The 15405-nt window shown below is 55.8% G+C and overlaps 1 protein-coding gene across 2 annotated transcripts in view; it reads right to left on the minus strand.

Moving 5' to 3' along the window:
* Nucleotides 1-14181, minus strand: part of NDRG1 (N-myc downstream regulated 1) — a 54811-nt gene extending 40630 nt beyond the window's left edge. For both annotated transcript variants that reach the window (XM_033842894.2, XM_073794780.1), the window contains exons 1-2: nucleotides 14030-14181; nucleotides 1930-2010 (exon numbers count right to left, since the gene is read on the minus strand). In XM_033842894.2, coding sequence (XP_033698785.1) covers nucleotides 1930-1992 — 63 coding nt within the window. In that variant the 5' untranslated portion in view covers nucleotides 1993-2010; nucleotides 14030-14181. The remainder of the gene's footprint in view (nucleotides 1-1929; nucleotides 2011-14029) is intronic.
* Nucleotides 14182-15405: the final 1224 nt, after the last annotated feature.

Consider the following 15405-nt stretch of genomic DNA (forward strand, 5'->3'; position numbering starts at 1 on the left):
GTGGACCCCAGTGTCCACATACAGGGCACTGGTCAAATAAATGTGGTGGAACACTGTGACACTGGCAAGAGAGAAGCAAGTGCTCTATGGACTGACGTTGGAAAGGTCTCCATCGTAAGTGGTTAAATAAATAAAGCAAAGCATGGTATACTATTTCATATGGTTTTTCAAAAGGGATAAGAATATGTTGATATGTATCTGTATCACCTAGGGGTTGTTTTTTTTCTTGTATGTTTGTTTGCTTTTCAATACGGTGTCAAAGATTCAGACAGAAGAGGAAATGGATTTGCAGCATGAATAGTGAATAGTATTATAGTTGGCAAACTACGGCCCTCCCCATTCCTCCACCTTTTGTTTTGTAAATAAAGTTTTATTGGAACACAGCAAGCCCATTTGCTTACATATTGTCTAGGGCTGCTTTCATGCCGTAACTCTAAAACTGAGTAGTTACAACAGAGACCATGTGGTCCTCAAAGCCTAAGATATTACCATCTGGCCCTTTATAGCAGATGTTTGCAGACCCCTAGCATGGGAATGATCTCAAGCATTCTGCAGCTTCGCCTGGCCTGGCTTCTAATACTAGCTGTGTCACCTATATCCAAATGAACTTGGGCAATTCCCTTCCCAACAAGACCAGTTTCCTCATCTATATAATGGGAAATAGAAAGTTGCCTCCCACTTTCATAATGAAAAGTCCATGAACTAATGGACCTAAAACAGAGCAGCCACTAGCAGAGTCATAAGCCCATTCCAGTGGCAGCCGGCCTGAGCTTGGCTCCAAGCCCCACATTTTGTAACCATGTGACCGACCCAAGAGGACAAATTAACCTCCTGGAGACTCAGCTTCCTCTTCTGTAAAATGGGAGCAATCAATGAACCTAGTTTCTAATCAACCACAGCCTTATCCTTCCGTTTAGCAGGAGAAAATCCATGAAGTGTGACTGGCCCAGAGACAGGCACACAGGACGTGGCTCACGCATGCTAATTATTACTTTCAAAAGCATTGAGTTGACCTCAGAGTAACTGCACTTTTGAACCTGAGCTTTACATTCTAAAAAAAGGTGTCTCATCACCGGCCGCTAAGAGGCTCCGTGAGAACCGGGACACGAACATAGTTTAAAAATACAGCGTCAACTATGTAAATGAAAAGCCTTTTCACATCCATCCACAGCCGGTCCAGGATGGATCATGCCAGGCTGGGCTGTAGGGCAGGGGCTTCTGTTTCCAACAGGGAGGCCTTGTCGACCTGAAAGGTTTGCCCAAAAAGATGGTAATAATTGTAGCAACAAGAGCTCATGAGCAAAGCTGGTCCCCTTCAGGGCGGACAGGGTTCTAACGGCTCCACATGAATTAACCCACTCTATCCTCACCCTGGCCCCATGACATAAGTCCTAGTGTCACTGCTTTTTAAAGTCGGGGGCCTGGAGCACAAAGAGGTTGAAGGATTTGCCGGTGGTCACAAAGCTGCAGGGTGTCACAGGCAGGATCTGAACATAGAGAGTCCGGTCCCAGTGTATGTGGCCTTAACCTCTAAGCTATGGGGCAGACAGAGTCGATGGACAACGGGCTTCATGCTGAAGGTTTTAGAACCACAGGATGCCAGAGGTGGAGGTGACAACTCTGGTTCAATGTCCTTACTTCACAAATGAGATCAGTGAGGAGAGGGCAGAAAAGCCAGCGGTGGGTGAGAGGCCTGGCCACAGTGCCTTAGCACTCGGGAGCCAAGCTGGGACTTGAACTGGTACTTCTTGTCCCTTTGCATCCCTGGACAAGGTGACCTGTGGAAACCAGGAAGCAGTGGGCATGTGCGTGTGTGTGCATGTATACACACGTGGCAGTGTACATGCACGCGTGTTCCCATTGTGCACACACGTATGCCTGTGTACGAGTGGGCACGGGATGGGGTTAGCCAGGGGCATCTCCACTCACCTCTCCTTTCTCCACCAAAGGCTTCACCTCAGCGAGGTCCACGTCCTGCAGCTCCCGAGACATGTCCCTGCTGTCACCTGCCTACAAAGGGACAGAGACCAGGAGGTTAGCGCTTCCTGCTGGGACATGTTTTCAGAAAGGAGCAAATCTGAGGCCAGGGAGCAAGCCTTCACTTGCACAGCCCAGCAGCTCCTACGTCCTACCCACCGCCCCATCCCATCCCACTCTTGGGGACCCAGGGGAGTAGATCTCCTAGGATGGGAAACTGAGGCTTACGGACGCATCTACACTCAAAACCAGGCCCTCACACCCAGTCCAAGACCACCCACCACACCGAAGACGTTTCTCCCTGCATTTTAGAAGGAGACCCACATCGCCGAGCCCAAAGTCAGGCAGCCCCAGCTTGACGACCGAAAGGGGGCAGAAGGTCGCGGAGGCCCGCCACAGGCAGGCGTGGCACTAGCTTCCTCCTTCTTCCTCCTCAAACGAGAGGGGCCCCAACAGAGGGGCGGCCACGCAGACGCCCCCGTGTCCAGCTCTGTCCAGGGCACTCTGCTCCATGCTGGGGGGAAGAGGGGCAGGGGGCAGGGAACACCTCACGCCAAGGGGTCTGACACTGACCACTCAGGAGGATTTTGAAAGAAAAAGGACTTTCGAGGCAAAAAGCACTGCATGAGCCAGAGCAGGGGTGGGAGAGCCGGGGTGGGGAGGGCCGGGGTGGGGGCAGAGATCGGGGTGCGGCAGAAGAGGTCCTCCTTGGCTCTGACGCCCAGGCAAGTGCAGAAGAACCCAAAGAGCTAAGCTGAGCAGAGCTCGGGCGGCGGAAATGCCACCATAATCGACTCCCTGGGGAGCGAGGCTTGGGCGGTGACAGTTACTGAGCGCACACCTGGGTGCCTAATCAAGGACCTGGTGGCATAAACGTTTCTTGTTACGGATGAATAATCAAGCTGGGAGAACGAAGCGCCCACCAGTACCGGGGTGAGGCACAGAGAGTCCAGAATGAGGGTTCCGTGCTGCAGGCAGAGGCCGACGAGACAGGGTGAAGAAGTAAGTGACAGGAGGAGGCCAGGGACCCTCAGGTCACAGACCCAGACCTTCCGCGTCGGGTACTTGGTGAGAAGCCGCCTGACCTCGGCCCTCACGCTGCTCCTTTCCAGGATGGGGACCTCGCCCCAAGCTCCCCGCAGACGTTAACAGCCACAGAGAGAATGCAAGTCTCTGAACTTCCAGCCCAGGGCTCCTCTGAAGATCCAGCTCCCCGAACCCAGAAGAGCCCTCTTTGTGACACACCTCTCAGAGGTCAGCGGGCGACAGAGCAGGGGCCACCCGGCCCCCAGCCCTGCGCCGCCGTACATGGCATTCCGTGGGCAGATCCCCTGGGACGCTCGGGTCTGGGGCCCCGGCACGATTTTCCCCAGTAGATAACCAGCCCCACAAGAATGCCTTTATGCAGCCTTTGGAGTCCAGGCTCCAGAACATTCTGAAAACAAAGTCGGTTTTATATTTGTGAACATTGCTGGGCAGCTGCCAGCTTGGAAGCAGGAGGCATGAAAAGCCAAGGTCTGTCGGCCTTGCTAACTCAGCGTGTTCGTGGTCCCGAGACCCTGGCCGTGGGACACCTCGCCTACACAGCGCAGGGAGACTTCCAGAAGCCCGGGGCTCTGGCAACGCCACCGTTGGTGCTCAGAGGGCAAGGACTTTACATTTCACAGGGGCTCCTTCAGAAGCCAGGGATGAAGTCGGGGTCTCCCGCTACCTCCTGCGCGGGCCCGGGCAGGCCTCCTTCAGCCCCCTGTGGACAGGTAGCCTACCCGGCCCCTTCCCTTCCCTACCTGTAGCTCCCAGCATCACAGCCAGGTGCAAAGTCGGGCCTCAACTCGCTTGTTGAATAGACAGATGAACGGCTTTCGTGCAGCTTCAGAGCAATGTTTGTACGTAAATTCACTCTTACGTGATCACCAGACCACAAGAGTGAAACACTGTGAAAACAGGTCTACATTTATAAGGGCTCATCCCAGACGGCAGTTCAGCCCGGTGTGCTCAGGTCTCCTTGGCTGCCAGGTGCCATGATCCCACTAGACTGTTGGCCTCTACCTGCCCCCTCATCCTCTTTCAGAACAAGAAATAGTTCAAGTCCAACCTTCCTGGCTTCCCGAACATGCTCCCAGAGACATCTCTTCACTCCACGCCTTCTTTTCCTTCCGACAACCCAGCTTCCCAGACCCCAAGAGACAGTGGGTTGAAAACTGGCACGAATCCCTTGAACATCAGCATTTGAGAATCGCTGCTTTGGGCGGGTTGGGTGAGGGCGCCGCCCTCCATGTGCTCAGGGCCTTGGGGAGGCTCAGGGCGGAGGCCACGGAGAGCTCTCCCGGTGTTTGTCTAAACGAGAGTGATTCTTCCCCCCCTCCATTTGGCGCTGTCTGGAGACCTTTTTTTTTTTTTTTTTTATGGAGACATTCTTGATCATCGTGACTGGGCGATGCTACTGGCATCTAGTGGGTGGAGGCCAGGGCAGCTGTTAATCATCCCACAGCGCACAAGATGCTCCCGCAGCAGAATTATCTGGTCCCAGGAAAGAAGAGGCTGAGACACCCTGGCCTAGACCAAGCAGCAGCTAGTGAGATCCCCAGGACGCTGAGGTCTGCAGGGAGACCAGATAAAGCAGAGGGACGCTCCAGTTCTCCTTGCCCGGGGCAGGGGGGTGCCTGCAGGCCCGGGGCAGCCTGTAGCTGATAGCCGTAACTGCAAATGTCCCAACAGGAAGAGTTGGCCGGGGCCTCCATCTAGGTCACTGCCCGCAATAACCGAGGCTGCCCAAATGGGCTGCAGAAGGTGCACCTTGAACCTTCCCCCTCCCCATGCCCCCCACCGCCCTCCCTGCGCTACTGGAGGAGCAAGAAGACAGCCTGCTTGGCACCCAGCTCCGCCGACTTAGGCCACTTGAGGCCAGCCCTCACCCTGTCTCTGTCGCCTCAATCCAAAAACTTCGCAAACTTTTGGTTCAGAAGCTGTTTGCCTAAAGGAAACCTTACAAGGAAGTTCAGTACATAAAAATTGATTGTCTTTAAGAAGAAAGCTGACGTGCTTTGGGTGAAGCCAGGGACATCTCCCAGCAGCCCCTCGGGCCCCCCCTTCCTATCATCTGCCACCGCCCCCGGCAAGACTAGCCCTCAAAGACCATCTGAGTTCCAACAAGCGTGGACTGTACGGCGATTTACTCGGAGGTGGCTTTCCCGTACAGTAGGTTCTCATGCAGGCACTGAGCAGAGACAGAAAGGACCCCTGATAGCTCCGTTGACAACTCTATGTGACAAGTCAGGGACCGATGGGAGGGGACCTGATTTGGGTGCTCTGGCTGGTGCCCCCGCCCCCACCAGGTGCCACTCGGAGGGTCACACCAGCGTCACTCCCCACAGCCGACCTGAGGCCCAACTTGGCTCAGCAAGCTCTCTCCCTGCACCTGAGGCCGAGCGTTGGATGCCCGTCCTTGCCCTTCTCCACGGCCTCCTGAAAAGTCCCAGCGCAGCGTCGGACTGAAAAGGGCTGAGGCAATCATGCAATGGACAGGGGGTGACAGGGCCAGGCCGCGCAGGGCACAGGAGTGGGAGCCCAGGAGTCCGACTCCCAGCCACCCTGCAGCATGGGGATGGGGCCGTACCTGCCAACTGTGTCTCAGCACAGAAGGAAGCGGCTCCAGACAGGAAATGAGGTTGGGACAGGCCTCCTTCTGCTAAAACCCCACTCCGTGCCCAAACGGGGCTCCAGGTCACAAGGCCAGCTGCCAGACTGGTTTATACCACATTTTCCTTTCCCACCTACTTGCCCAGAAAGAATTCTGAGAAAACCAACATCGCAGAAGTGAAAGGTAGCCAGGAGCTAGGCGGGGAGACTTGAGGGTCAGACCTGGGCATCACCATTGATTGGCTCTGTGATCTCAACTCTGAGCCTCAGTCTGCTCATCTATAAAATGGGCATAACAACTCCTGTTCCCAGTGAGTAGCAGCGGGGCTTAAATGAAACTATGGCACACAGAATGTGGCAAACAGCTGCTTAATTAATCAGTGCACTTTTCTGGTTGCCTCAGAGACCGCGGACATCTGTGGGGACACAAGTCTATGCTTTATACATTCTTAGTCCCCGAGTGGCCCAGCAAGCAGGGGACACAGAGAAGAGCTTCAGCAGGTGCCACATGGGTTTCCAGCAATCAGACCCAATGCACCATCACACAGGTCAATGAGTAACAAAGGCCCAACGGGTGCGGGCAAATACCTTTCCAGTTCAACAGACCCAGGAGTCAGTCAGCAATTAGCTGGACTTCATGGGTTCCAGGGAAGCCAAGACTGAGATTTGTCCAGAGGAGGGACATAGGTGACCTCGGGGACTGGGAAGGCAGCGGGCAGAGGCATTTCAGGCAATGAGGTCACGTGAGAGCTGTTAACCAGTCACTGGGAGAGTGAGGGACACAGAGCCTGGGATTCTCAAAAACCCTGGTAGAGCAGCAGGAACACTGCTTAGGAGTCGGGGCATGGAAACCCCGCCACATGACTTTCCCCAAGTCATTCATCCCCTCCCTGGGCCTTGGCTTCCCATCTACTAAATACGTGGCGGGTGTTCTATGGACAGCACCTGGTCCCCAAAGCTCAGGATGGATGGGAGCCTAGGGGAGGGTGCTGCACGCAGACAAAAGGGCCGTGCACCCTGAGGTCCTACCAGGGCCCCATGCAGCTTGGCTCTGCCTGGATCCATCTGCCCTGGGAACCTGGAAGAACCTCTCCTCCCGGCCTCGACCCTCCCTGTCCATTAAACAGGGTCTCCCTCCAGCTCTGGCACTCTTCTAGCAAGCCACACAGGGGGACCTATCTGCAAGCTCTGCTGGGCCCCTAGAACTCCCCCGAGGCAGGGCGGGGGTGTCCAGCAGACAAACATCCAGGATGTGCTCTGGGAGCCCCAAGATGCGCCCATCTCAGCAGGAGTGGCCAAAACCCTGCACGCGCACAGCAGGACCGCAGCAGCAAGAACTTCTATGCACCTCCCGGGCTCCAAACTCTGTCCCTCCTTTGAGCTTTCCAGCAACCCCAGAAGGTGGACCTTAGCGTGAACAATCTGACAGGGAAACGGAGGCACAGAGAGATTATGAAATGTACCCCAAGTTGCCAAGCATCAAGATGACACAGCTTAAAGCAACCTTAAAGGGGACAGTTGACCGCGACACCAGCTTGCTCTAAACAGACATACATACCGTGCACCCAGCCCCAGGGTGAGGATGTGCTGAGGATGGGCTATATGTGTGCCCAGGAGGCTTCCCCTGTGTGGATCAGCTGGGGGAGTCATGTGTTTCTCCCTCTACCATGGGCAGCCCCCCAGAGCCACCACGAGAGGCCCCCTTCCCTGCAATACCACCCGGGATCTTCCTGTAGGTTCTCAGCCCCCCTGAGCCACCATGAGAGGCCCAGCCCACGTCTTAGACTTTTCTGTTCTCCCTTCACAATACCCAGAAGGACTTCTGTGTTTAGCTTTTCCCCAGAGTGCCTTCCTGACATGGCAAATCCAATACTTTGAAAAAGGGTTCCCTGCATTGTTCTATCTGTTCCTCAAGGAGGTCCCTGGAAGAATGTGGATCTGATCATCCCAGCTTACAGATGGGTCACCTGAGGCTCAAACGCCAAGGCCCATGTGACTCCCTTAAGGCCTAGACTCCATCCTTCGACATGGGTGCAGGTGTGCAGGGCAGGCGCAGGCAGACCACAGCCTCCTGGAGTCCTTCAGTGAAGCAGAGAGAGAGGGCCCAGGAGCGATTGTTGATAAGTTGGCATTGATTGTGACGGTCAGCCAGTGGTCCAGATCTTGTCTGCTCCAGAACACGCCTGGTTTCCAAGCCACATGAAAGCGGTGTTTTTTCCAGCACACTGGGCTCTTTATAGAACAGAATTTAAAAGGGGGGCGGGGGGATCAACGGGTGCTGCTGTCGCCACAACATCTTCCCCGAATACAGGGACCCCCGGAAGGTTCCAGAGAACAGACCCCTGTCTGCGTTAACCTCAAGGAAAGTAGCCTTGGGGTATGCCTTGCCTCTTTCTGCCTTGCCTCTTTCTGCCTTGCTGTGAATGCGTTCTTTGGTCCTTTCTTTGCCAAAGAGATTTTGATGCCAAGCTACCAGGCAGTTGGCGGGTTCTCTTGATGTTTTCTGGACCTTTCGAAACCCAAGGCTCTGGGGAGGGTGAGGAACTTGGTGGCCTTAACTCTCAATGTTTTTCTTAAGTAATAAACCTAGGAAAAAATATGGCTGGACTCACTGGACTCAGAATTCCTCGAGGCCCCTGCTGCTCTGCATGGAGGTTGAACCTCGGCAGCATTCAAGGAACTGACTGATATTGAAAGAGTGAAAAAAAAAAAAAAGAAAAAGGAATCACTAAAGAGAAGACACACCCAGCTGCATGCATTCCCCAGGTACGAGTCTAGAGCTGAAACGGAACTTGTCTGTCTTCGGCCAGAGCACAGAACCAGCAAGAAGGTCAGGGAGTGTGTCTGGGACACAATAGCAGGAAGAGGGAGGGGCCAGCACTTGGTCCTCGCCCACCCCCTTCCCTGCAACACCACCCAGGATCTTCCTGTAGGTTCTCAGCGGAGTTCTGGCAGCCCAGCTACGTGTTTGGCAGAGAGAAGATCAGACCGTCTGCAGGGACGAGCAGAATGATGGAAGTCCAAAGGAGGATGCTGGGTGGGTCAGAGGATTTTTCTGAGAATCTGCGGGACAAGCATAGGTGGCACTGGATGGTCTGTGGGATAATTTGTGGAAAGCACACAGACGGAGCCAGTGTCGCATTGGATGTGGATGTAGTTTCTTCCTACAAAACCCTTTGTCCCCGAGATGGGATGAGTGCCACGCTGACGGGATCCTTCCCCGAAACGGTCTTGCTGCTTCTACCCTCTGGATGGCCTTCCGACCTTTCCTACACAAGAGGGCCCAAGTTATTTCCTTAAAAAGTGGAGGTTTCCTTTGGACCAACATTAATTGAGCGCCTACTAAGTGCCAGGTTCTCAGGTCTACGGGGAAAAGGGTGCCTAAGGAGACAGCCCAGAATGATCCAAGAAGGGTACCTAACCCAGCCTGCCTTCCCGGAGGGGAAGGCCAGGGAGGGCTTTCTGGAGAAAAGAGACAAGTTCAATGATTAATAAGGAGAGGGGAAAGGAGGTGAAGGCTTCCAGCTAAGACAGTCCTCAGAATTACCTGCATCGTAAGAATGCCTCTCACACCCACATTCAGAGAGGGCTGCCCAGAACCTTCTCAAAGCCAACAGGGTGGAGTCGGGGGTCAAGATGGGGGAACAGGATGGAACCCCGGTCCCCATCCACCTCTTTAAGCAGAGCTGCACATGGGCGTAAAATTTATACGTACAGAGGTTTCCACAGGTTTAAGGAGGAAAAAAAATCTATAAAAGATAAGGCCCCCAGACTGCTAACGAGCCCCATTTCCTACCACCTGTTGGAGGGGCAGCCCTGCCGGAATGGAAACGCCTGGAGCTGGAGCCCGGGTGAGCAGGGCTTGGCAGGTCTTCAGTAAATGGAGTCAAAGATTGGGTCAAAGAGAGACCTCTGTGTGGACCCGAATTCTGTAATCTGGTCTGTCCTGTGGTGCCAAGTCAGATTCCCAGGATTACCCAGGTCTCTTCTCACAAGGCGCCCACCCTGGAGAGCTGGGCTCCATGCACAGCTGATAAGAGTCCCCCACCCCTCCTGCCCACCCCGCTCCAACAAGCCTGGGCTGGCACAGCAGGGGGCCAAGTGAGTGTCCAGGGAATTTAACCTCCTCAGGTTCTGCAGCAGAAATGGCCAACCCGCCTGTCTCTGTCTCCAAACATAAAGAGAGAGAGCAAGCAGAAGGGCAGGGCTGGAACCAGACTGAGATCAGGGAGGCAGGAAGGGCTGCCCGAAATGAATCCAAGAAACAAAGTTCAAGTTCTAAAGACAGGTCCAGAAGGCTGTGGGCGGGGAAAGGTCCAGGGCGGCTCACGTGGAACAGAACCCCATCACTTGATTCTGGACAAGCAAGTGACCTGCGCAAGCCTCGGTTTTCTGACCTGAGAAATGGCAAGGATGTCTCCTATCTCAACTGAACCAGGCGATGCCCTGAAATCACAAGTCACGTTAGCCAGATAAGAGCTACGTACTGAGTACTGTGTCCCCAGACCCTGGAGGCATGAGAAATGTGGCCACCCCTTTCTTTTCCTCTCCCCCTACCCATTATTCTGGAGCAGGTATCCTCAACTCTGGCCGCCTTCAGTACACCCTACCCCCAGCCCAGCCCAGGGAGATTTGAAACAATGCAGATTCCTGGCATATCCCAGACCTACAAGGCCTGGAAATCTGCATTTCAGACCAGGTTCCCATTACATTTTTATGCATTCAGCATAAGCCTAGCTTTTTTTTTTTTTAAATAAGTGTATTTATTTTATTTATTTATTTTTGGCTGCGTTGGGTCTTTGTTGCTGTGTGCGGGCTTTCTCTAGCTGCAACGAGCAGTGGTCACTCTCTGTTGCGGTGCACAGGCTTCTCACTGCAGTGGCTTCTCTTGTTGCGGAGCATGGGCTCTAGGCGCGCAGGCTTCAGTAGTTGTGGCACACGAGCTCAGTAGTTGTGGCTCGCAGGCTCCAGAGCTCAGGCTCAGTAGTTGTGGCGCACGGGCTTAGTTGCTCCGCGGCATGTGGGATCTTCCCGGACCAGAGCTTGAACCCGTGTCGCCTGCATTGGCAGGCGGATTCTTAACCACTGCGCCGCCAGGGAAGCCCAAGCCTAGCTTTTTGGAAAAACTTCAAGAAGCAAGACATGAGTCCAGCATTGCAGGTGCTCCCACTGGTCTGGGTAAGTTTAGAACAAAGGTTCCTGCCGCTGATTGCCAAGGAAATGCCTTGTCATTTGTGGAACTGATTGACAGCAAAGTCCCTCACGGTGTCCTCACAGGCGAGTACTGTTCTCAGTTCCTTCCACGGATGTTCTCAGTTCCTTCCACGGATTAACTCAATTAATATTTACACGTCCCAGTGAGACAGTGCTGTCTGTTATTCCCATTTTTCAGGGGAGGAAACTGAGGCCCAGAGCTCCTGATTGCCTCTCTGTACTTTTCATTCAAGCTCTTATGCAATCACCCCAACACGCTATCATGAAAAAGAACAAAGGCTTTCAAGTCTGACTCCCTGGGTTCTAAGTCTGGCTCTCCCACGTTCAGTCACGTGGCCCACAAGCAAGTCCCTTCAACATTCTTGGCCTTGGTTTTCTCATCCATTCAATGGAGCCAAGACAGCCCAAGCAGAGCTCTTGCAAAGATGAGAGGGGATGCGAGGATACAGCCACTGATCTGAAGAGAGAGAGGTCTTGTCCCTCCCCGGCCCCCTCCGCCTGAGTCAGGCCCCCTCCTTGCTAGAATCTCAGATGCTGAGTCATCACCTTGGCTTCCTTTCTGAAGCACAGGGCCTTCTGAGTCACGCCTTGGATGGGATTCTCTGGAGTTGGGTCCCAAGGAAGAACTGCAGCTTCAGGCCATCAGAAAAACACAATGCGATCTTTCTTCCCCTTCCTTGCTGAGGCAGCCCAGGCCAGATTTCAATGCACTGAGGGGAGGGAAAGGCGGGTCCAGCTCTGTTTAGATCTGGGGTCCAAGCTGGAGGAGGCAGCCCAAATCCCATCAACCACCGCTTAGCGGGGCTGCAGCCCTTTCTCACTAGACTGAGTCTGCTAATCTCTCAAGAACACACAATTCACACTGAAAATCAATCAACCACCCACATTCTGTCTGGAAAGTTTCCTCACCAGAAACTCAGTGAAGATCCAATTTATTTTTGCCCCTCTGACAGCAGAAAATAAATCTCTCAAGACTGAGACACCCTTTCACCACCTTCAATCCCAGCCAGGAGACCCCTGGAAAGGGTCATGGAGAGCCGATTCCCGGTTTCGGCTCATCCTTGGTAAGTCGTTCCCTGTCTCAGTTTCCATCTGTAAAATGGGTAGAAGTTGGACCAGTAAGTTGTGTGAGTTTTCAATTCCAGTCCAAATTATCAAACCAATGGATAGTAATCCTGGATTTGATTCTCAGGAGAGGAGACCCTAAGAGCTGCTCCAAGGTCTCCTTGGAAAGCCCAGGCACATGCTACCACCGAAAGGTCTACTGCCTCCTCGGGATGCTGGCTACCTGCGGGATCATCGGGGAGTGGGCCAGAAGGGAAGGAGCCATTCAATTCATTCAGCGTCTGTATTTGATCCCTGCCCAAGGACCTGGCCCTGGGCCAGGTGCCAAGTGATGGGGCGAGGCAGGCAACAGCTTCCTTCTCACTCTCTAATGAGAGACAAGGTCCCGCAAAGCTACGAAGGGACATCCCAGGCTTCGATCCTTACACCAGAGCACTGTCCCTTTGGAGGTTTCCCAGCACTTCCAGACCACCTCTACCTCCCCCCCTCCCCTGACTCCCACCCTGTGCCGCTCCATTCCAGCAGTTACCACCACAGAGGGCTGGGGGCTGCACCGGCACCTGCATTCCTCCCCTACTTGGTGAGCCCCTTGAAGGCAGGTGCCGGGGCCGGCACTCTCTGTACCTTGCTTATTTCAGTTCACGTTTGTGAAACTCAGTAACGATTCCAGAATTTCTATAAAGGAGGAGGCTGTGCTGGAAGGTTTGCCTTGAAACTGCATTTTTCATAGCAAGAACACGGTTTGTGTTTATTTTGTTCTTTAGGAGAAGGTGAAGTATGGCTAATGGCCATTAGGAGGAGGCTAAAGCCCTCCTGCGTGGCCACTGGCTGAACTCTCTTCGAATCTTTAATCTTTCCCAGTAGCTCAAAGGAACCAAACAAACTTCAAACTGAAGCGCCCAGGACATCTGCGAAGAAGAGTTGGTCTCGGGCACAAGACAACCGGGCCCTCCGCCGCCCCCAGATTACTCTCCCCCACCAGCTGCCAGGCACCTCCCCCTTCCAAGCCACAAATCGGTGCTGCCCCAGACCCACAGGGACATCTGACAGCAGAGGCGACAGACGGGCGAGTGGGACTGGTGGGCTGGGGTGGGGGGGAGGGGTAAGGAAAAGAGCCACTAAATCCCAGCGTCAGCCACTAACGTGACCCAAGCGGTGACCGCGCGTTTGCCCCGGAGCGCACCGCTTTGCACCACACGCCCTGCCCACGGCTGAACCAGAGACCGCGGCGGATGGCCCAAGAACGTCCGAGCAACTCCAGAGGCTCTCCTCCTGCAGGGCAGGAGAGGCGGGCCCGGGAGGCAGGGGAGAGAGGCGAAGCGGGGGAGGCTGGGCGGAGGCGAAAGTGACGCCACTCGAAGCCCCCTCCGGCCCAGGCCACCTCTTCCGCGACGCCACAGTGCCCACCCCAGGCCACCTTGGGGGCCGCACCCTGCCACCCTCGCTCCCGCGCGTGTCACACGCGCTGTGACACACCTCGGACCCACCCCACCACGAACACACACACACACACACACACACACACACACACACACAAGCGCGCCCCACCCCTGCTTCCAGGCTGAATGGGCCCCCGCCCCTCGGACGCACCCTGACTCTGGGCACAGTCTGGGAAGCAGGCACACCCACGCCCCCTTCTCCCGCCTCATCCCCATCGCCGCTCACCCCTACCCACCGCCTTTCTACACACGCGCACTCAACCCCTCCTTCCCCAGACACCCCACTGCAGGGACAAACGCCAACCCGCCCCCGACACACTCTTGGTCCCTCCCCCTGCTCCCAGCTCCAGCTCGCCCCCCGGCCAGCGGCGCCAGCTGTGATCTGGGAGGGCCCCGGGAGCGCGGTCAAGGTGTGCCCCGAGCCTCTCCACCCCCGACCCCGACCCCCAGGATCCCACTTCCTCAGCTAGGGGAAAGATGAACGTAGACCCTTTTTTCCTCTTGTAGCCGAATCGAAACCCCTCACTCCGGCAGTGCCCGCGCCCCCAAAGCCCCTGCTCGCTCTCGCCCTCGCGCCACGGGGAAGCCGAGCACTTGCAGCTCCGCGGGGCCACAAAGGGCGGTCCAGGAGCTGCAGCAGCACCCACGGGCTACCGATCCTTCCCCGCCCGGCGGGAAGAGGGCGTCAGGCTTACCTGAGGTTGAGAGAGAAAAGCAGAAAGAGCCGGAGCTAGGTTGGCGGCGCCCAGAGGGAGCAAGGAGAGCGGCGAAGAGAGGCGTGCGCTCCCGAACCTGAGCTGGGAGCCAGGGGAGGTTTGTTTATGCCCCGGAGGAGGGCGACTTTATAGGCGCTGTGGCCCCGCCCCCCGTGCCTCGCCCCGCCCCCGCCCTCCCGGGCCCGGCTCGCAGCGGGGACACACCCCTCGCCGCTCCCTCCTCGCGGGCGCTCCTCCCGCTCCCTTGGGCTCCACTGGCCGTGCTGGGGCAGCGCGCGGCGGGCGCCCGCCGGAGCCGCCGCCTGTTGCGCAAGCCCGAGTAGGGGCGCGGCGGGGAGGGGCCTCCGGTCCCGGCGGCCGTTAGGCTCTGCTGTCCCTTCCTTCGCCCGGAAGGCCGGGGCCTCGGCGTGTGCAGCGGGCGTGTGTGCACCGGGGATGCGTTTGTGCGCGGGTGCGTGTGCCTGTGCGCGCTCGTGCGTGTGCATGGGGACTTCCGTGTGTCTCTGTGTGACCATCTCCATCTCAGAGTTTCTTCTTCCGAGTCCCGTCGCGCCACGCCCTGACATCCCTTACGGGCGATTCCCTACTTCCTCCAGGTTTTAGCTCCCGAGCCCCATTTAGCTGCCTCCTTTGCTTCCCGGAGACCCGCTCCCTGCGACTCTCACCCCATGCCCCTGCCTTGTTGCATCAGCTCTCCGCTGAAATGCACGCTCCCATTTAATCACGTCCGTCTTGCTCAGCCCATCCTACAGCCTGGACACCGCCCCGTCCCCACCCCCCGCACCGCTTCCTACCCGCCTCCAGAGTTCTGAGCCCACCCGCCCTTTCCCGCCCTGGAGTCCTTCTCCCCGCCCCCAGGACCCTGGCTGGAAGGGAAGATTCTCACTCTTTCCTCTTCTGGATCCCAGAACTTGTACTGAGCGCCCTTTCGACGCTTAGCTTCCTTGTCTGCTGTCTGGTTTTTGACTCCGTGTTCTTAAGACGCTCTGCAGGTCAGAATGCCCGGCGGAACTCTTTTTTATAAGGTACGTGCCAGGGCTCCACCCCAGGACAGTTTGGTTAGAATCTCAAGGATGGCAGACCAGACGTCTTTTAAGAGCGTCCCAGATGGTTCTAATGTGCAGCCCCGGTGAGAATCACTGCACTGCGAGAGCATCATTTTATGGGTGAAGAAAAGACCCTGTCGTTGTCCCCAGGCCCCTTGCCCAGACTTGTGTTTGCAGGGACCTGCGCCCCTCCCCCTCCATCTGCCTGCCAGTGGTAAACCTCTTCCCTCCACCATCCCAGGCTTTGCTCAAGGCAGTGGCCTGCCTCTCCTCTGTGTGTCCCATTTGCCTGCATGGGCTCTGATATTT

The sequence above is a fragment of the Tursiops truncatus genome, chromosome 17 (genome assembly GCF_011762595.2).
Source record: "Tursiops truncatus isolate mTurTru1 chromosome 17, mTurTru1.mat.Y, whole genome shotgun sequence".
Classification (NCBI taxonomy): Eukaryota; Metazoa; Chordata; class Mammalia; order Artiodactyla; family Delphinidae; genus Tursiops; species Tursiops truncatus.